A 21,780-nucleotide genomic window follows, 5' to 3' on the forward strand; every position below is an offset into this window, starting at 1 on the left:
TTTTCAAACAACAGAAGTGGCCATATCCATCAACGTTATTTGAGTCGCTCCTTGTGCTTTTGGATAATTCCTATTTCCTTTCATTTCGGCAAGACCAAACGAGGAAATACATCGTTGTTTAAATCATTTTTCGAGTTGAAATATAAAACTGGATATCAACTCGTTTTCTCGTTTATAGTTTCCAAATTGTGCATCGAGTAACTGAAACAAAACAAACAAAAAATCGTATTCCATTTTTTTTATTTTTGTTCATACCTGGAAGTACACGCCCCCTAATATAATATTCACGGCGGATTAATGGCTGTGTTTAGTAGCTAGCTAGTGGAAGTTAACTTTAGTCTCTCAACCTGCTACAAAACGAAGTCCCCCGCCCAGAGGTACCTGCTGCAGAAAGGTGAGATTTCTACGTCTGAACCCCCACACACAAACAAACAATATCAATAGGCACCAGCCAGACAGAATATCTAGCTACGTTAGCTACAGAAAGTAATGTAGAAATCTTGTAGCAGGTTGAGGGACTAACGTGATTTACTTTCACTAGCTAACGTTAGTTACCATGAGGGACTCATTATTTCCACTGGCTATCATGATTATAGGCAGTAGTCAGGTGGGGCTAGCTAGCCTGCTAGCTATAGTCAGTTAGCCAACTTGCTAGCTACAGTAGTCAGCAGTAACGTTAGCTCGCAGACTTTCGGTTTCTTGTTCAGCCCCAGTTGTCAGAATATGCTGCAAGAAATTGATTGAGAACGTCACGCAGTGCGCACTTGTAAGTAAACTTTAATCGCACCTAAATTTTATCTATTTTCTTTTCTTTTAGGATTGTGGTTGTGGTTCTAGAACTTTTACCAGCCTATCACGAAAGCAACTGTTTACTAGAATTTTGTGGATTCATTTTAATCGATATGCAAATATGATCAATTTTGTGTAAAACGAAAGTGATACTATTCTGTATTTGGGCCGTAAAGCAGGCTACATAAAACATTAAGTTGATCCCATATTTGTTTTAATTCAAGAGACAATACCCAAAATCGTATTTGTATCTTATTTGTATTGACGTGGCATTCGAGGTGTGTGTAAAGCAGAGTATGTGAGAGGAGCAGCGCATCCCTATTTGACTGGAGTGTATGGGGGGTGATGAAGGTCATAAATAATACTCGGAAGCTATTGATAGCTCTCATGAAGTCACCTAATGTCTTCCTAGCACCATAAAATACCACTATGTATTAACATGGACTGTCAATGGAGACAAGTTTTTTTCTAAGGCGTCAAACTGCCGGGTCGTTCACGTCACGTGACACGTCATGTAGATGTAGTGTTCGTGTGTTACTTTACATTTATGTTTTATTGTAGCGACCCGCACAGACAGCTGTGTGTTATGTGTTGTATGGAACCCAAACCGGCTGAGCGTGTGCGCCTTCGTGAATACATTTATTTTGTCCCACCACACCAAACGCGATCACGACACACAGGTTAAAATATCAAAACAAACTCTGAACCAATTACATTAATTTGGGGACAGGTTGAAAAGCATTAAACCTTTATGGCAATTTAGCTAGCTAGCTTGCACTTGCTAGCTAATTTGTCCTATTTAGCTAGCTTGCTGTTGCTAACTGATTTGTCCTGGGATATAAACATTGAGTTCTTATTTTACCTCAAATGCACAAGGTCCTCTACTCCGACAATTAATCCACACATAATATGGTCAACTGAATCGTTTCGTGATCACGTTTGGTTTGGGGACAAAATATATTTATGCACGATGGCGCACGCGCGCTGCCGGTTTGGGTTCCGTGTTAGCCCTTGGCAACGCAGACCCGCGGCAGCAGTATGGTGCAATAATTGAATATTATAGATTTCAAAATGTATTTTGCAACGCTCGCGCACACGACGCAAGCAGTGTAGTCAGCCTGTTAGGCTATTAGTTGGTTGTGTTGTACTTACCAGTACCCAGTGATCGCGGGGTCCGACATGCCAATCGACCCACTATCTGCCAATCACGGGAATGCCTGGAATGTTCTGATGCTGGGCATCCTGGTGGTTGGCTGAGTGGCGTGGGGGGGGATGGAGCATTGGAAGTTAAGACCAGGTTTAGTCATTGTTCTCTCTCTTACGTCTGGCCTTCACAAGAGAAGGTCACGGTTGTTTTATTGGGTATCCTTCATTTATTTGTCGTGGTCTACGGCCAAACAGTGGCCTGTGTGAAGTTGGGTTAATAAACCGTAAATTCGTAAACTCAAGCCTCTGTCTGGACAATTGTTCCTTTATGATCTAACCAGGTCATTACATTATTATGAACGATCTTACCATGAACATCTTAAAAACGTCTACATTTATTACGCGTCACGTGTTAGTTTGTGACTTTAGTTTATTATTAATAAAGATCTCATCATGAACAGCTTACAAACGTCTACATGTACATGATTTTGCCAAAAATATTTGTCATTGTCAGACTAATCTAATCAAATTCATTTGTCGATTTCGCTAAAATAGGTTTATCACCTCAATACAAAACTTATTAGGCTAGTTGATATCACAGCCACCATTACTGTGTAGATATGCCTATTTCTCACATCAATACAGACAAGGGCTTCTTGGTTGGAGGTAGCCCTATTCAGAAACAAGAGATGGCTTAGGTCTCTAGTGGCGCATTCAAAACAACTCGGAAGTCTGCAATCTCTGACTTCCGACTTCAGTGCGTTCAAGACAATTTGATTTTTTTTTTAAGATCATCCAACTCGGACACTCAATTCAGAAACGTCTTTCTCTGACCTGAAAATCACTGATGTCATAATTTGACCTCGTTTTTTCTCCACTTCCCAGTTTACCAGACACAATCACGGTCACCATGCAATCCTTAGGCTATACATTTCTGTGGAGATGTGGTATGGTTAAAAGCAGGGTTCGTGAGGATATAGGGCTAACTCTTGTAATAGAGACTGGCAAAAGGCATATACCTACCACTTGTTTTCTTAGCCATAGGAAAAGCAATGGTCCAGATGATATAAAGCGATCTAGGCTATAACAATGATTAACTCCACAATTATTTCTGCATAGTCTACAAGCCTATAGATTAGGTCTTGCTAAACCTCAACATCGCAGGAAAGTGTGGTTGGTTTATTAAATGCCCTGCAATTTAGAGCGATGTCTACCGCAAAATACCAAAAGGTTAGAATCGGTATGGGTCTATGCATAGACCAAATAGCTTAACAGATAAAAACGTTTATTATTCAGGAGAATCCCATTGAATCAGGCTATTAATTTCAGTGCAGTTGCGTTCTTACGCATATCCTTAGACTAAACGAACCGAAAACACCCCAGCCTGTTCTGATCACAGATCATGATGAAGCTTGAACTTTTCAGCTGTTTGTCATTGATTTAGCCACAATAGCCTAGATTTGATACACATGAATACCTTTATTTATTATTTATGTATTCCTATTATTTTGCATAGGCTAACCATTGCAATTATTGTTATTTACCATCTTCTGCTTTTTATGAATAAACAGGCATCAGGGTAAAAAATTATAATTTCAATGCCTCCCCACACATTGTTACTTACCTTACAGATCAAAGTCATCCAATTTCCACTCCATTCATATGCAAATACATTTGATTCGTACACTGGCTTGTCTGGCTGGCATGTTTTTCATTTTAAACAGGCCTTCCCTCAGCTACACTAAAATAATATTAGTCGTCTTATGATTTAAAAAAAACTCAGCTCATTAGTACACCCTTGTGGTTGAATATATCTATTGTATGTCCTATGATATAACAATGTTGAACTAACAAATACCATCAAGGGATAAGTTACAATTTACAATAATCAACGCCTTATGAAACAGCTGTGAAAACCAATGTGGCAATATTTTTTTGGTACATGTGTGTCAATTTACTTTCAGATTTTTTTGTACACTCACATGGCAATCAGACTGAAATACTGAATTCCGATGTGTGGAATAGAGAGGTGATGGGTATTGTGTGGATGGGAGGTTCTGCCTGTCACTTGTTTTCATCAGGTAGTCAGTCTTGGAGGGTAGACTCGAAGAGGGAAACTGCAAAGTCCAGGCGCTGCTGCCGTCTTTATTCTGAGTGTTTGCAGTGCTACTGTTTTTAGCTAATCTGTGCGTCTCACAATATGTGCCCAGTATGATAGTTTTCTTGCTCTTTCTTAGCAGATAATGACAAGTTGACAATAACAGTAGCTGATGTAATGAAAAGCTGGAGGGTGGTTGGTAATGAAGGACATCAGCTGGATCCATGTCTGGGTGTTAGGCAGAACCCCTAGGTTCTGTCCTGGAGAACAGGAGCAGAGTAAAGGGCAGGAGACAGATGTAAACAAGCAAACACACAGGTTAAAGGATTATCAGATATGTAAAAATCCAGTTATTGAATCATTTAATTGAAATGTTTGATCAGACATGCAGTAATGTTAATGGCAGACAGAAAAGAAAGGATAAGGTAAGGGATGGTCCCTGGAAAAGATGAGATGAGTTGAGAGAAACTCCAGGGTGGCGTCATGACCACTGGAGTCATACACATTAACAGTACCTACCTGGAGATAGTTGAGGACTTGGTGGACTGTATATTCTTTAGGGTTAGGTTTTACTTAGCACTGTGTTCTCTCCCAGGTGCTTGTAAGAGCACAGATGACAGACCGGTATGATTCCAGTTGAGGTTGTTTAATGACGCTGATTCACAGAGCAGTAGCGGCACAGCACAGTGTAAGGCTTAACAATTGTGTTAACTAAGAGTTTGTGTGGTTCTGAAAAAGGGGGTAATTAAATACAATAGTAAATGGCAGGTATAGGCTTAATACAACCTCCAATACATAACCAATTGTAGCCATATTATTTATATATTATCTGCTGCACAGGGCAATACAACCTAACATGGCTGTGACTTCACTCAGGAATGATCAGAGGAGTGCAACTACACAGCACTACTGAGCAGCACCATCATCCTCACACTACTGCATGAACCTGAATGTATAATGCATCCACAAGGCTCATTGCTAACAAAATACCCACAATCAGTATACATCCATATACCCACAGGGCATAAGACTAGACATTGAAATGCTAACGTTAAATGTCTGAAATGAGATGACAGAAACAACAGGGTTAGCAAGCTTACAGTTGCTAGCTCTTGGTAAAAACGCTAATTAGCACAACAAAGGAGTGCGTCCATAACACATGAATTGTAAGATATGAACTCGCGTTTCTGAAGGACGCACACTGGCCTTGGCTAAAACAAAGAATGCTAACTAGAGGTAATCACAGGAGAAGGCTGGAACGCATCACGGCTTGTGTACTTTCTCTAGTTACTTCCGTCTACTCAGAGATCGCCCAGCATGCTCTGCTCCATATCACCGGTGGGCGGAGTTACAGCTCTCCCTATGATGAACTAATATTTACTCTCAATAGTCTTTCGTACACTGGAAGTAGCGGTTACTTAACGTGACCCAGTGGTTAGCCTTGAGATTGACTATTTTGAGGAACCCCTGGGCCAGTGTTGGTACTATTGACAGCATGGCGATGCCGCCCACCACGAGGCGGCAAATGCAAATAGTTATGAGATTTTTATATTCACCTTAACTGATGGTGACCCCAGCTAGGAGCACCAAGCTTTCCCAGGTCTCGCCTTCCTTTCATCCTTCTTCCAAACCAAGTCATTCGCCCGGATGTCGAAGCACTTGGTCCCCTTGATTCTTCTCCGGTGGCTCTCCTTTTTCTCATGCACCTTGTCCATGTTCAGTCTCACCTTGATTGGTAATATAAATACATGCAATTATATTTCCTATTATTTCAAATGCATATCTTATATATCTTGGAAGGCCAGAAAATAAATTAACAACGGATCATTTTTACCTGGTCAAATACCTCCACATCCTTCAAAGACCACAGTCAAGGTGGTCTTCGAAGGCGTTCTGATCTGGTTTCGACAACATCCACCACATCAGGTGGATTATCAGTGATCTCAAAGTACGTTATACAAAAACAGCAACAGAAAAACACTAAGTCAATAAAAAAAAAATACTACAGTATATGCAATGTTATATACAATTGCATTGTTTACGTCAGTAAACTGCTGCGGCTCCCCTCCATACAGTAGGCGATAGGGTGAGTACTCTGGAGGCCTGGACACTGCTGTGTTGTGTGCAAAGATAATTAACGTTACCTTCAGATTGTCCTTCCACCATTCCTGTTACCCGTCAAGGGACTTGCCCATGGCAGTCCCGTTCATCCAAACATGAAGTCACCATACATCTACATTACACACTGTCCTATCAGTGTCAATTTTGAAAAAAACTCTCTAAATCACTCGACGCCTATGCGAAACAACGCTACAACCATTACATTATTAACCGCTGACATTGACTAAAACCAACTAGGCTAGAGCTACTAAAATGTCAAAAAATGTAAAGTTAGGCCAATATAACTTCAAATATGGAGGGTGCTGGGCAATAATGTTGAAAGAAAAACATCTTTAAAGAGGCAATCTGCAGCTGATACATCCATTTTGACTTATAAATGAATGATATGAACCCATCGATTCTTGAAGAATATAACTTCTAAATAAATGCCTCATGAGCTTGTATCAACTGTGGTACCCCATCAGAACCCCAAAGCTTGTTGTACTCCAATGTCTATAAACAAAGTAAATGTAAACAAACCTTAACATGGTTTAAACTATAATTTTGATATCATGGATGGTCAGTCCTTGCATCCATAGCTCTGTTTATACATCTGAGAATGGTTATATTTCTACAGCCCCATCCCTCAGCTTTTTACTACAACAGGGGTGGCCAAAATTGCTTTAACTGCTGCTTGCCGCTTTAAAGGAGTCCAAAGCCTAGTTTATACCTGCCGCTAACATGTGTCCTTTGCCCTGATCGCCACATTCTGATCGTGCCCACATTTTCAGAAATACAGTGTCTACATGTTATTAAAATGTATTTTATCTGTGTCCGCGTTGTGACCACATTTCCTGGTCCTTCCCTGTATGCAAATTATTTGACCGCTATTCTTTCAAAATGTTGATTTATTTTAAGACACATTGATGTCGTAAGTCAATGGGGTCACCTGTCAATGATTTTAGAAGGTGGGATAATGATGATTTAAAGAATTGTCTATACTTGTAAGATATCCAGACACAATCCGTGCCTGACTACCTCCAAATGCGTCTTTTAATCATCTACACCTGTCTGGAAATGTAGGCACCATCAGAATGTGGACAAGATCAGGACAAAGGATGCCTGTCAGAACCGGGTATAAACGGGGCTTAAGACATGCTGAGAAACACAAGAACAAGAGTAATAGAAAAGTGAGAACCAACCCAGTGTCCCCTAATAGCCAGCGAAAGCAATTGCCTTTTCTATACTTTATGATAATACAATGAACATTTTATTTCTAATTTCGCACACATAGTTGTTTTTCACATACCAGCTTGACGTGCATTGTGTTCAAATGGGCAATTAAAATGCTAAACCTATGGTGTTTAGGACTGGCTGAAGTGAAAGTGACATCTTGAGTGGTGTAAGCACAGAGACTAAACATGTCAGACGTAGAGGACATGGATGTGAGTATATGCACTTGTATTGTGTCTAGATCATGGAACATTTTTATCCTAACAGAACTTAAGAGGAGAACTTAACAATCATTTATTTCTTTCAAGACATCAACCCCAGAGATGGACAGAAACAATGAAGTCTCTGGACCAGAACAGCAATGGACCCCTTACCCTTCGCAAATACAGATTCATGTGGTGGGTATCAAAGGATGGGACCAGGGGTAGCATATGTTACACAGGTGTGACATTATTAAAACCGGTGACTTAATTTGGGTATTTAGGGTCAACATCAACTAACAGTATTTCATAAAGGCCTACAATGTTCTTGTGCTCTAATTATTATGACTAAACACTTTTGTCTCGGGGTAGGCTACTTATATTTAGAATGTGGGAATGTGGGCTATTGCGTTAACAACCGCTCATCGCTTTGACAGCTTCTCCAATGCAGGTACACGTCCGACATCACCTAAACAAAAGCAATGAAACTGCTATGCAGTTGTCAGTTATTGCGGGTTAGCGCTGGAACTGATTGAATATAGGCCTTAGGCTTGGATTCAATCCATTCGCGGTGTGTCGACTACGCACTATTTAAAGGTAGTTTGCTATTGAGCCGACATGTGGAGCGTTTACCGTGAATGTGGTCTCTTGAATGCGGTATTGCCTTTAACCTTGTACTGCAGTGAGCTAAATCACGGTCACACAGTGTTTCTTGGTATTCTTAAACAAATCTACTTTGAAACAAAAGTATACACCTCATACACATGGTTATGGGCTTTAAAAAAAAGAAGACACCTGAACCATGTCAGATATAGAGTTGAAATGTATTCAATTTTGAGTTTGCATCTCAATATTTCACTTTATATACATTGGAGAAGACTGAAATATAACAACCATTTGACATAAACAACTGATTTTCGGCTGGTTTTGCATTGCCGACAATGCGGGATCGGCTTGAATCCCGGCCTTCGCCTATCACTGGACTAAAAAGCATCCTCAATGGAGAATCTCTATTGAAAATGCATCTTTAGTCCAGGAATAGAGTGTGTCCCGAACCTTGTCCTAAGACTTCAGTTCAGAGCCACTGAGAGAGAATTCACCAATATAATAATAATAACTCTAACTTTGTGAGGCACAGGTTTATGATGATGGTAAAATAAAAGTGCTCTCCACTGTCTCTCCCAGCCCACAGGAACATCCAGTGGTCATGTAACAGTGATACAGTCACAGCCTCAACGGTCTAGTGTTTCTCAAAGTGCTTTTACTTATAAGGTAAGGAGTTTTATAGGACTCTATTGTTGGTAAACTAACACCGCTTGCTGTTGCTCAGTATCTTTTGAGAGCTGTAAACAGTGTCCCGTATATCTAAGCCCTGTCTAAGTCGGGGAAGGGTGGGGGGGTTTACTAAGCTGATCTTAATTTATTTTTTAAAAAAGGTCATACCAAGGATAATTTTGCTATTTGATTTTGAATTTTCAGACCCCTTGAAGTATCAAAATATATTAGCCCACACAAACGGATTGAATAACAGATTCACTACATGGACCAGATAGTCCCATAAAGAAAATCTAAAGGAAGTTTGTTCTGATGTGTCTGTCCTATATCTGAGAGATATAAGAAAGATCAGGATTTTTAAAAAAATATATATATATGTATTTAACCCCTTATTTTTGGCACTAAACAGTCTAAGCCCCTGTCTAACCTGGGGGGGGAACATTTGTTATTTTTCTTGACATGTATTTAACCCCTTATTTATGTCTCCATATATACACTACCGGTCAAAAGTTTTAGAGCACCTACTCATTCAAGAGTTTTTATTTCTTTATACTATTTTCTACATTGTAGAATAATAGTGAAGACATCAAAAATAATGAGAACACATATGGAATCATGTAGTAACCAAAGAAGTGGCATTCTCTCAACCAGCATCATCTGGAATGCTTTTCCAACAGTCTTGAAGGAGTTCCCACATATGCTGAGCACTTGTTGGCTGCTTTTCCTTCACTCTGTGGTCCGACTTATCCCAAACCATCTCAATTTGGTTGAGGTTGGGGGATTGTGGAGGCCAGGTCATCTGATGCAGCACTCCATCACTCTCCTTCTTGGTGGAGATGTGTTGGGTCATTGTCCTGTTGAAAAACAAATGATAGTCCCACTACGCCCAAATCAGATGGGATGGCGTATCGCTTCAGAATGCTGTGGTAGCCATGCTGTTTAAGTGTGCCTTGAGTTCTAAATAAATCACAGTGTCACCAGCAAAGCACCCCCACACCATAATACCACCTCCTCCATGATTTACGGTGGGAAATACACGTGCGGAGGTCCTCCGTTCACTCACACCGCATCTCACGAAAACACTGCGGATGGAACCAAACATCTCCAATTTGTACTCCAGACCAAAGGACAAATTTCCATTGTCTAATGTCCATTGCTTGTGTTTCTTGGCCCAAGAAAATCTCTTCTTCTTATTGGTGTCCTTTAGTAGTGGTTTCTTTGCAGCAATTTGACTATGAAGGCCTGATTCACGCAGTGTCCTCTGAACAGTTGATGTTGAGATGCGTCTGTTACTTGAACTCTGTGAAGCATTTATTTGGGCTGCAATTTCTGAGGCTGGTAACTCTAATGAACTTATCCTCTGCAGCAGAGGTAACTCTGGGTCTTCCTTTCCTGTGGCGGTCATCATGAGAGCCAGTTTCATCATAGCGCTTGATGAAGTGACTGCACTTGAAGAAACTTTAAAAGTTTTAGAAATGTTCCCGATTGACTGTCCTTTATGTCCTAAAGTAATGATGGACTGTAATTTCTCTATGCTTATTTGAGCTGTTCTTGCCATAATATGGACATGGTCTTTTACCAAATAGGACTATCTTCTGTATACCCCCCCACCTTGTCACAAATGATTGGCTCAAACGCATTAAGAAATTCCACAAATTTACTTAAGGTACACCTGTTAATTGAAATGCATTTCAGGTGACTACCTCATGAAGCTAGCCCATCCAAATACCTCATCCCCATATTATTTATTTTTGCTCTTTTGCACCCCAGTATCTCTACTTGCAAATCTATCACTCCAGTGTTAATGCCAAATTGTAATTATTTTGCCACTATGGCCTATTTATTGCCTTACCTCCCTTATCTTACTACATTTGCACACACTGTATATAGATTTTTCTATTGTGTTATTGACTGTACGTTTGTTTATCCCATGTGTAACTCTGTTGTTTTTGTTGCACTGCTTTGCTTTATCTTGGCCAGGTCGCAGTTGTAAATGAGAACTTGGTCTCAAATATAAAATATTTTAATTTAACACTTTGGTTACCACATAATTCCATGTGTTATCTCATTGTAGAATAATAGTGAAGACATCAAAACAATGTAGAAAATAGTATAAATAAGGAAAACCCCTTGAATGAGTAGGTGTTAACTTTTGACCGGTAGTGTACTTCCATTAATTTTTTCCCAACTGGTACTGGGGGACCTTCAGATGAGTCTTGTGAGGCCTGTGGACATCCTATAGCAAAACAACATGTAGGTGTTGGTGAGAGTCTCACCTTTCCTACAGAGGGGTCGTATTAGTCTGTAGCCCAAACTGTTCGGACGCTACAGACAGAAGTTAGCAGATCGGCTGCACCGACTGTACAGACGAGTCCCAAGATGCTTGTGGGGGGCATAGAGCAAAACGGAGAACACCATCGTGTTTGTGAGAGTCTCATCTTTAAAGGGGTCATCATAGTTTGTAGGCCAAACCGTTCGGACGCTACAGACGATTTTGTGAGAAGACCGATTTGTCATTGTCTGACAAACACCGGAGCGCCAAGTCTAGGTCCAAAAGGCTTCTTAACAGCTTCCACCCCCAAGCCATAAGACTGCTGAACAATTCTTCAAATGGCCACTGGACTATTACACACCCCCCCCCCTTTGTTTTGTACACTGTTGCTACTCGCTGTTTATCATCTATGCATAGCCGCTTAACCCCTACCTACATGTACAAATGACCTTTAACCTGTACCCCCTAACACTGACTCGGTACCGGTACCTCCTGTATATAGCCTCGTTATTGTTATGTTATTGTTACTTTTTATAATTTTTTACTTTAGTTTATTTGGTAAATATTTTCTTAACTCTTCTTGAACTGCATTGTTGGTTAAGGGCTTGTAAGTAAGCATTTCACGGTAAGGTCTACACTTGTTGTATTTGGCGCATGTGACAAATAAAGTTTGATTTGCCGTGTTGATAGAGCATTCCAGAGCTGAGGGGCCTCATGTCTGAAGGCCCTGTCACCCAGGCTCCACAGGTTTGTGGCTGGTGTGACCAGGCTGTTTGAGTCTGATGATCGTAGTGTGCGTGCTGGGGAATAGTTCTCTAGAAGTTGGCATATGTATTTAGGTGCATCACCCTTGAGGGCCTTAAAGGTGAGCAGCGTAATCTTACATTTTATCCTGTATTGAACAGGAAATCCAGACTATTTGTATTGTTTCCCCTCTTTTATACTGCTACTACTCTCTGTTTATTATCTATGCATAGTCACTTTAACTCTATCTACATATACATATTACCTCAGTTACCTCAACTAACCTGTGCTCCCGCACATTGACTCTGTTCTGGTACCCCCTATATATAGCCTCGCTACTGTTATTTTACTGCTGCTCTTTAATTATGTTATTTTTTTACTTATTCATTTTTTACTTAACTAACAATGCAGTTGTAAGAAAAATAAGTGTTATGGGCTTGTTGGTAAACATTTCCCTAAGGTCTACACCTGTTGTATTCGGCGCATGTGACAAATACAATTTGATAACGTTTGAAAATTTGATTTGATTTTCACCGCAAATGTGGAAGTGGGACATAGGCGGATACGTTGGATTGAGGCACATCCAATACAAAAAAATACCTAAACTTAGCAAAAAAAAGAAATGTCCCTTTTTCAGGACCGTCTTTCAAAGATAATTTGTAAAAATCCAAATAACTTCACAGATCTTCATTGTAAAGGGTTTAAACACTGTTTCCCATGCTTGTTCAATTAACCATAAACAATTAATGAACATGCACCTGTGGAACGGTCGGTAATTAAGGTCACAGTTATGAAAACTTAGGACACTAAAGAGGCCGTCCTACTGACTCTGAAAAACACCAAAAGAATGATGCCCAGGGTCCCTGCTCATCTGCGTGAACGTGCCTTAGGCATGCTGCAAGGAGGCATGAGGACTGCAGATGTGGCCAGGGCAATAAATTGCAATGTCCGTACTGTGAGACGCCTAAGACAGCGCTACAGGGAGACAGGACAGACAGCTGATCGTCCTCTCAGTGGCAGACCACGTGTAACAACACCTGCACAGGATCGGTACATCCGAACATCAGGTACAAGATACAGGATGGCAACAACAACTGCCCGAGTTACACCAGGAACGCACAATCCCTCCATCAGTGCTCAGACTGTCCGCAATAGGCTGAGAGAGGCAGGACTGAGGGCTTGTAGGCCTGTAGTAAGGCAGGTCCTCACCAGACGTCACCGGCAACAACGTCGCCTATGGGCACAAACCCACCATCGCTGGACCAGACAGGACTGGCAAAAAGTGCTCTTCACTGATGAGTCGCGGTTTTGTCTCACCAGGGGTGATGGTCGGCTTGGCGTTTATCGTCGAAGGAATGAGCGTTACATCGAGGCCTGTACCCTGGAGCGGGATCGATTTTGAGGTGGAGACCGTCATGGTCTGGGGTGGTGTGTCACAGCATCATCGAACTGAGCTTGTTGTCATTGCAGGAAATCTCAACACTGTGGGTTACAGGGAAGACATCCTCCTCCCTCATGTGGTACCCTTCCTGCAGGCTCATCCTGACATGACCCTCCACCATGACAATGCCACCAGCCATACTGCTCGTTCTGTGCATGATTTCTTGCAAGACAGGAATGTCAGTGTTCTGCCATTGCCAGCGAAGAGCCTGGATCTCAATCCTATTGAGCACGTCTGGGACCTGTTGGATTGGAGGGTGAGGGCTAGGGCCATTCCCGGCAGAAATGTCTGGGAACTTGCAGGTGCCTTGGTGGAAGAGTGGGGTAACATCTCACAGCAAGAACTGGCAAATCTGGTGCAGTCCATTAGGAGGAGATGCACTGCAGTACTTAATGCAGCTGGTGGCCAAACCAGATACTGACTGACTTACTTTTGATTTTGACCCCCCTCCCCTCTTTGTTCAGGACACATTATTCCATTTCTGTTAGTCACATGTCTGTGGAACTTGTTCAGTTTATGTTTCAGTTGTTGAATCTTGTTATGTTCATACAAATATTTACACATGTTAAGTTTGCTGAAAATAAACGCAGTTGACAGTGAGAGGACGTTTCTTTTTTTGCTGAGTTAAGTTTATAATGTCAGATTTATATGGGGGTATTTGTATTATGCTAATGAGATTTCCACGGGGTGCAGACATCGACCTTTGTTAAGCCTCAGGGACCTGAAGTGTATGTTAGTACATGACCTCAGGATACTGTGACTCAACTAATCTCTGAAAAACCAGGATTATTATCAAACCAATAATCAAGTTTTTCTATTGAATTGTCCAAAGTGGCTTCCTTTTTTGGACTAGAATTGCCGCTCATACTGATGTTCAGTTATTCCTTCAGGCAGAAATATCCGAGGACGTGTCTGAAGAAGACGCAAGTTCATCAGCCCGAGATACTGCCGATCGGTACTCTGGGACTTCTGGAGGAGGGACACCTTCAGCAACCTGTGTTAATATCCCAAGCTCTGATAATGTTAGTCATTTTATTTTTAGACAGCTGTGAATATTTGTAGAATACATATATTAATGTGCAACAAGGGCACACATTCACCGGACAAATCAATATTTTCATATGTTATAATCCAGGACCCAGACCTGTATCAAGCGGATAATGACTTTAAGGTGAAGCGTCCCTCAGAACCCCTGTATGACCCCAGACACTTTGTCAATGTTAGTAATTTTGTATTTTTATAGCTGTGAAAATCTGATGAACGTACTTTACATGTTAAATAAGGACATGACTTGTTTTCTTTTTATTGATGTTTTTAGAATATATATCTCCATAAGGCTAAAATTATATCTCTTGAAGCATTAATGATGGTAGATATTTTACGACATGTACAATATTTGTCATCACTCTCCATTCTCTCTAGCCTCAGTCATCCTCTTCCAAAGAGACGAGTGTGGATTCTCCTGATGAAGGAGATAATGGCTCTACTAGAAACAAACAATCACAGCGAGATCAACATTCTCCCATCAACCCCCAAAGCACTCAAGATGAGGTAATGATCTAGCAGATCAAAGGATGTCATTTTCTAACTAGCTTTAGACACTTTACTGTAGTACACTCTGGCCAACGCTCAGGAGACAACAGTTTCTGTTATTGCCCCTGTCAATCAGACTCTGATATCTGCCTTGAAAGCATGATGTCATCCTAAGCCACCTGAACAACGCAAAAATAATACGTTGTAATTTTTTCAGGACCTGAATCAGGCAAAGGACGAGACAGAGGAAAAGCAGATGAGGCTACAGTCTGTCAGTGTAGTGTGGCCTGGGAAAAAAACCATCTCTAGCTTAAACTGATATATTTCTATGGGGATTTTTTATTATGCTAATAATAAAGCTGTGAATATTTGTATAATATATGGATTAATGTGCAACAAGGGCACACATTCACCTGACAAATCATTATTTTCATATGTTAAAATCTATAAAGTTGTCACTAATGATTAACACCATATTAATATCCTGTTGTTTCCAGGACCCAGACCTGTATCAAGCAGCCCTGTATGACCCCAGGCACTTTGGCAATGTTAGTAATTTTGTCTTTTGTTAGCTGTGAAAATCTGATGAACCTACTTTACTGGTTTTCTTTTTATTGACGTTTTTCAAATTTATATTTCTAGAAGGCAAAACTTATATCTCTAAAGCATTGATGGTGGTAGATATTTTACAGCATTTACAATATTTGACATCACTCTCTCTAGCCTCAGTCATCCTCTTCCAAAGAGACGAGTGTGGATTCTCCTGATGAAGGAGATAATGGCTCTACTAGAAACAAACAATCACAGCGAGATCAACATTCTCCCATCAACCCCCAAAGCACTCAAGATGAGGTAATGATCTAGCAGATCAAAGGATGTCATTTTCTAACTAGCTTAAGACACTTTACTGTAGTACACTCTGGCCAACGCTCAGGAGGCAACAGTTTCTGTTATTGCCCCTGTCAATCAGACTCTGATATCTGCCTTGAAAGCATGACGTCATCCTAAGCCACCTGAATAACGCAAAAATAATACGTGTCATTTTTTCAGGACCTGAATCAGGCAAAGGACGAGACAGAGGAAAAGCAGACCACTGGACCTCTAGATGAGGCTACAGTCTATGTCAGTGTGGAGTGGCCTGGGAAAGCAACATTGTCATGGAAGTCTACACTTCAAAAAAGTCTCCAGTCGTGGTTGAATAATAACTTAAAAAAAACAGAATGCACCGTGGAAAGGCTTTACGGAAACGTAGCAGAAGTCAAGATACATCCCCCTTCAGGTTAGAATGATACATTAATACCTGTATCATTTCAATGTTGAGGAGACGCTCAAGACATAGAGGTGCTGCTATAAGAAAATAATCTTCACTAACGTTGATGCAAACAATGTGACCCTGTTCTAAATTCCCAAACCTATAGCAAAGGTTTTTTGCCATGTTAGCAAGTTGGATTTGGGAATGCATTTCTGTCTTTTATTCTAAGAGTTTTAATTATTATTATTGTGTGATTGTCTGCTATTATTCATCTGCCCTCTTAAGTCGTTGAGGACCTTCTGAAGCAGAAGGAAACACAGGTGACCTTCAAAGACAAGGCCAAGACATCAGCCACTGTGCGGTTTCACAGGGCAATACCACTCTGGAATCAATCAAACAGTAAACCCAGCTCAATGGAAGTCATGCCTCCAACATCCGCACACATGCCACAGGATGTATGTAAATCAAATGCGTGATTATTTGACAGCATTTTCAAATCAACTATAATATAAAAAGTATAATGTAAATTTTTTAAATATTATTTCCCCCACCTCTAGGTCAAACTCCCAATAACTGTAAGTGCTAGCATTGACATCGGTGGCTACAAACCTGAAGTACGGGCTGCCCTTCTCCGTCATTACCACACCACCGATCGCAAGTTGGCTGTAAAAGGGAGCTTTGATGAAGTGAACCAGTTCTACAGAGAGTTTACCAAGATCGTCAGGGAAACGGAAACCGAGCCAGCAGCGGATTGGAACGATAATGCAGAAGCGGCACAAAGCATGACTCACAATGGAATGAAGACCCATGAAGACCCTGGGCAGAAGGAAATTGGCTTTCCAGTCCCACTGATCCACTTTGTGTACTTGAATCAGGCCTACCGGAAGGAGATGGAGGACATAGAGAAAAGAAATGGAGTCAAAATCAGTGCAGAAGTGAAGATGTCCATCAAAGAGGACACACAGAAAACAGGCAGAGATTTTATGCTAACCAAAGCCCACCAGGAGTTCAGTGACCTCTTCCAGAAGTGTGTAGTTGATTTGGACAGCATTTCCACCCATCTGACACCTGGGGATCCAGGAGACCTCATGAATATGCTGAAAAACATCCAGAATGAGGAGACCAGGCTGGTACTAAATGTGTCTGCCAATGGCTGTGTTGTGTTTGGGCCGGCTCAGAACATCATGGCAGTCAAGAAGGCTTTTGGGATGAAGACTACAGTAATGACATTTGGAATGGATCACAGCTCCACAGAGGAAGCATCTGGATTTGCTGGACGACCTGTTTTGAGATCTCCAAAAACACCACGGATGATTGGGATGGGCATCAAAGATCCACTTTTGTCACATGGGCTGGCCATGGACCAGACTCACTGGGATCTGATGAAATCTGCCTTTCATGAGAAAATAACAGCAATCAAAAATAAATTTGGAGTGGATTTCATGGAGGAAAAGTCTCCAGGCAAGGTAAAAATTAAAACCAGACCTACAACATCACCGGCAGTCTCTCTGGAAAGCAACGCCATCAGAGCTCTCATGCACCTCTACCAGAAGGTTGCAACATCAGCGATGAGCTTCCACCTGCTGGACCCTACCCATGCAAAGACTGTGGGGGACAAGCTGGAGGAGATCCGTCCTCCACACCGCTGTGTCTGGGCAGGAGAAAACTATGGTCCCTGGAGGCTGATTGGCCTACCGCAACATTTGGGCCCTGCTGTCAAAGAGCTAGAGATGATGCTGAAAAGGCCTATGTTTAAAAAAGAAGACAAGCACAAGATTGAGGTTCCTGGAGACAGATCCAGCACTGGAGCAGCCACGGGGGGAGCAGTCGGAGATGGAGGAGCAACAGGAGGGCCTGAAGATGATAATTGCCCCATATGCATGGACAGATTTATCAACAAGATGAAGTTGTCCTGCAGCCATGAGTTTTGTACAGATTGTCTGAAGAAGGCAGTGGAATTCTCAGGCCCCAGCTGTCCTTTGTGTAAGAATGTGTTTGGAAAGGTGGAGGGAGACCAGCCTGAGGGAACAATGAAAGTGACACATGACCGTTACCGCAGCATACCTGGATACTATGGCTATAGCGTGGTAGTTATCGACTATGATATACCAAGTGGAAAACAGACGGTAAAAGCCTTGATTTTTTTTTCATTATAAATGTAACAAATTACAGCCCTGAATTATCTCATAATGCATTAGGTTTTTACTAATCACCACAGTGAGGGTTAACAGCAAAATGTTTTAACTACACTGACAAATATTTTCTTGACATTTTCTTGACTTCAGAAGAAACATTCCAACCCTGGAAAAGGGTTCCATGGGGCCCGTAGAACAGCTTATCTCCCTGACAACCAGGAGGGCAACGAAGTGCTGAAGTTACTGAAGAGAGCTTTCGACCAGAAGCTGATTTTCACAGTTGGGACCTCCAGAACCACTGGGACAGACGACTGTGTGACATGGAACGACATTCACCACAAGACCAGCATCGATGGAGGGGCACAAGGGTAAAATAAAATATCTAAAACGATGGATATGATTATATTAACCTTCTGTAACGGTTGACAATTATTTTACATTTGATTCATTTACAAAGGGTAATTGGATGTTTTCCACTGCCTTGGAAGTGCCAAGTAACCTGCCTGGGGGAACAACAATTCAAGATTGTGATGTGTGCTTTGTGTTTTTCCACAGTTTTGGTTACCCTGACCCTGACTACCTGAGCAGAGTGAAGAATGAGCTGAAAGCCAAAGGCATTGAATGAAGACAGTCTTGAATAGAACAGACTAGTTCAGTTGAGATTTTAAACTGTTTAGAATATATGCCTTTTAAAGAGTTGTGAAGTGTTGATCCATAATAACAGTACACTTTCTAATCAAACAGGGAGGGGACATGTATTCTATGAAATCAAGATGTTTGTTGATTAATATGCCATATTTACAATATCATTGTAACCTCAGTGTGGGTTGTTTTGACTAAACTAATGTACTACAATAATCTTTTGGAGAATAGTTGTGTGTCTGGAACCATTTTGATCAAGATTTATTTTTTAAAACCATACAAATGGAAACTTTTAGTTTTTAGTTTTGATTGGTGTACAAGTAGTTCATAATAGATGCTTGAATGCAGGCTGACATGTAGAGCTCTGACAAAAATACATGTATTGAACGAATAGAACTATGGAACGTAAAAAGCACTGACAGAATTATCAAACAATTATACAGAATAGTTTGCCTAACGACAAACTGAGCTGTTTTCTACATACTTCAGACTTAGAAAGGACTGCCATTGTTTAAGTTTTTTGGGGTGAAGTCTAAATGAGGGATGTTGTACAAAACAAAGTGATCAGCTTTAGCGCTGCCTGCACGCTGGTGAGTTTTTCACTTTATTGCGGAAACTAACGTCCGTGGCACAGCGTTCGGCCGGAGCAAGGAGTTTGGGCAGCCAGGCAACAGAATAGTAACATTGAGTGGAAACAACTTCAATATATTATCATTACCAGTTGGTGAGCTCTCATAAGATAAAGATACTTGCTGCAACTGAAAAGCTTGGTTCAGTGCTCACTTATGAAGGACACGTTATTGTGTGTGATAAACTCGAATGCTCACCCTTGTTTAAGTTTTCTTTGAATTTTGCTTGATGATTGACAATGAGAATAAAACATACATTAGACAGTGATCTCACTTTTGTGGTTAACTTGGTATTAATTGTTGTATCGTCCACAATATGCCAACTCTAGTCCTGTCTAGTTAGATATAAAAACAACCAGAGAAGTGACTTGAGGTTCAAAGGTGATCAAACTGCAACACTAATGGAGTGTTGCGCTGCACGATGAGTACATTTTTGACGACTGTAGCATTTTAGCTAAGCCTAATCCTATTCCAAACCTTAACCTCGTTCTCCTAACCTGCCATGTTAATTATCCTAAACTGCTATGCATTTCAGCGTCGAACCAATAATGGAGCGCTGATGTTACTCATCGCTGTTGATCCATCCACTTATTTTGCAAAGCCCACTTTCAGACGCAGTTAACCATACTTGCACCAATACCGTGTTCACATGCTAATGGGAACTAGGAGAGTCCGAAATGTTTGACGTGCTAACTGGTTGTAGATATACAGTTGAAGTCGTAAGTTTACACACACCTTAGCCAAATACATGAACTCAGTTTCACAATTCCTGACGTTTAATCCTAGAAAAAGGTCCCTGTTTTAGGTCAGTTAGGATCACCACTTTATTTTAAGAAGGTGAAATGTCAGAATAATAGATGAGAGAATGATTTATTTCAGCTTTTCTTTCATCACATTCCCAGTGGGTCAGAAGGTTACATACACTCAATTAGTATTTGGTAGCATTGCCTTTAAATTGTTTAACTTGGGTCAAATGTTTTGGGTAGCTTTCCACAAGCTTCCCACAATAAGTGGGGGTATTTTGGCCCATTCCTCCTGACAGAGCTGGTGTAACAGTCAGGTTTTTAGGCCTCCTTGCTCGCACACGCCTTTTCAGTTCTGCCCACAAATTGTCTATAGGATTGACGTCAGGGCTTTGTGATGGCCACTTCCAAACCTTGACTTTGCTGTCCTTAAGCCATTTTGCCACAACTTTGGAAGTATGGTTGGGGTCATTGTCCATTTGGAAGACCAAGCTTTAACTTCCTGACTGACGTCTTGAGATGTTGCTTCAAAATATCAACATAATTTTCCTCCCTCATGATGCCATCTATTTTGTGAAGTGCACCAGTCCCTCTTGCAGCAAAGCACCCCCACAACATGATGCTGCCACCCCCGTGCTTCACGGTTGGGATGGTGTTCTTCGGCTTGCAAGCATCCCCCTTTTTCCTCCAAACATAACGATGGTCATTATGGCCAAACAGTTCTATTTTTGTTTCATCAGACCAGAGGACATTTCTCCAAAAAGTATGATCTTTGTCCCCATGTGCAGTTGCAAACCGTAGTCTGGCTTTTTTATGGTGGTTTAGGAGCAGTGGCTTCTTTCGTGCTGAGCGGCCTTTCAGGTTATGTCAATACAGGACTCATTTTACTGTGGATATAGATACTTTTGTACCTGATTCCTCCAGTATCTTCACAAGGTCCTTTGCTCTTGTTCTGGGATAGATTTGCACTTTTCGCACCGAAGTACGTTCATCTCTAGGAGACAGAACGCATCTCCTTCCTGAGTGGAATGACGGCTGCGTGGTCCCATGGTGTTTATACTTGCGTACCATTGTTAGTACAGATGAACGTGGTACCTTCAGGCATTTGGAAATTGCTCCTAAGGATGAACCAGACTTGTGGAGGTCTACACATTTTTTTTCTGAGGTCTTGGCTGATTTCTTTTGATTTTCCCATGATGTCAAACAAAGAGGCACTGAGTTTGAAGGTAGGCCTTGAAATACATCCACAAGTACACCTCCAATTGACTCAATGATGTCAATTAGCCTATCAGAAGCTTCTAAAGCCATGACATTTTATGGAATTTTCCAAGCTGTTTAAAGGCACAGTCAACTTAGTGTATGTAAACCTCTGACCCACTGGAATTGTGATACAGTGAATTATAAGTGAAATAATCTGTCTGTAAACAATTGTTGGAAAAATTATCCATGTCATGCACAAAGTAGATGTCCTAACCGACTTGCCAAAACCATAGTTTGTTAACAAGAAATGTGTGGAGTGGTTGAAAAACGAGTTTTAATGACTCCAAC

At 41.1% G+C, this 21,780-nt stretch overlaps 1 protein-coding gene across 14 annotated transcripts; it reads left to right on the forward strand.

The window, feature by feature from the left end:
* The first annotated feature begins 253 nt into the window (after positions 1 to 253).
* On the forward strand, positions 254 to 19,762 carry LOC115207919 (E3 ubiquitin-protein ligase DTX3L). 14 transcript variants are annotated; one of them, XM_029775494.1, is made up of 15 exons: positions 254 to 394; positions 7,502 to 7,578; positions 7,675 to 7,764; positions 8,752 to 8,838; positions 14,189 to 14,320; positions 14,434 to 14,517; positions 14,721 to 14,849; positions 15,049 to 15,102; positions 15,329 to 15,379; positions 15,555 to 15,683; positions 15,882 to 16,110; positions 16,369 to 16,538; positions 16,641 to 18,209; positions 18,369 to 18,586; positions 18,774 to 19,762. In XM_029775494.1, the coding sequence occupies exons 2-15, from the start codon at positions 7,555 to 7,557 to the stop codon at positions 18,841 to 18,843; spliced, it is 3,036 nt and encodes a 1,011-aa protein (XP_029631354.1). In that variant the 5' UTR covers positions 254 to 394; positions 7,502 to 7,554; the 3' UTR covers positions 18,844 to 19,762. The 14 variants fall into 14 exon arrangements, with proteins under 14 accessions (XP_029631354.1, XP_029631358.1, XP_029631359.1 ...); XM_029775498.1 differs by having other exon boundaries at positions 14,434 to 14,469; XM_029775495.1 differs by lacking the exon at positions 254 to 394 and adding an exon at positions 429 to 766.
* Positions 19,763 to 21,780: the final 2,018 nt, after the last annotated feature.

This window comes from Salmo trutta, chromosome 14 (genome assembly GCF_901001165.1).
Source record: "Salmo trutta chromosome 14, fSalTru1.1, whole genome shotgun sequence".
Taxonomy (NCBI): Eukaryota; Metazoa; Chordata; class Actinopteri; order Salmoniformes; family Salmonidae; genus Salmo; species Salmo trutta.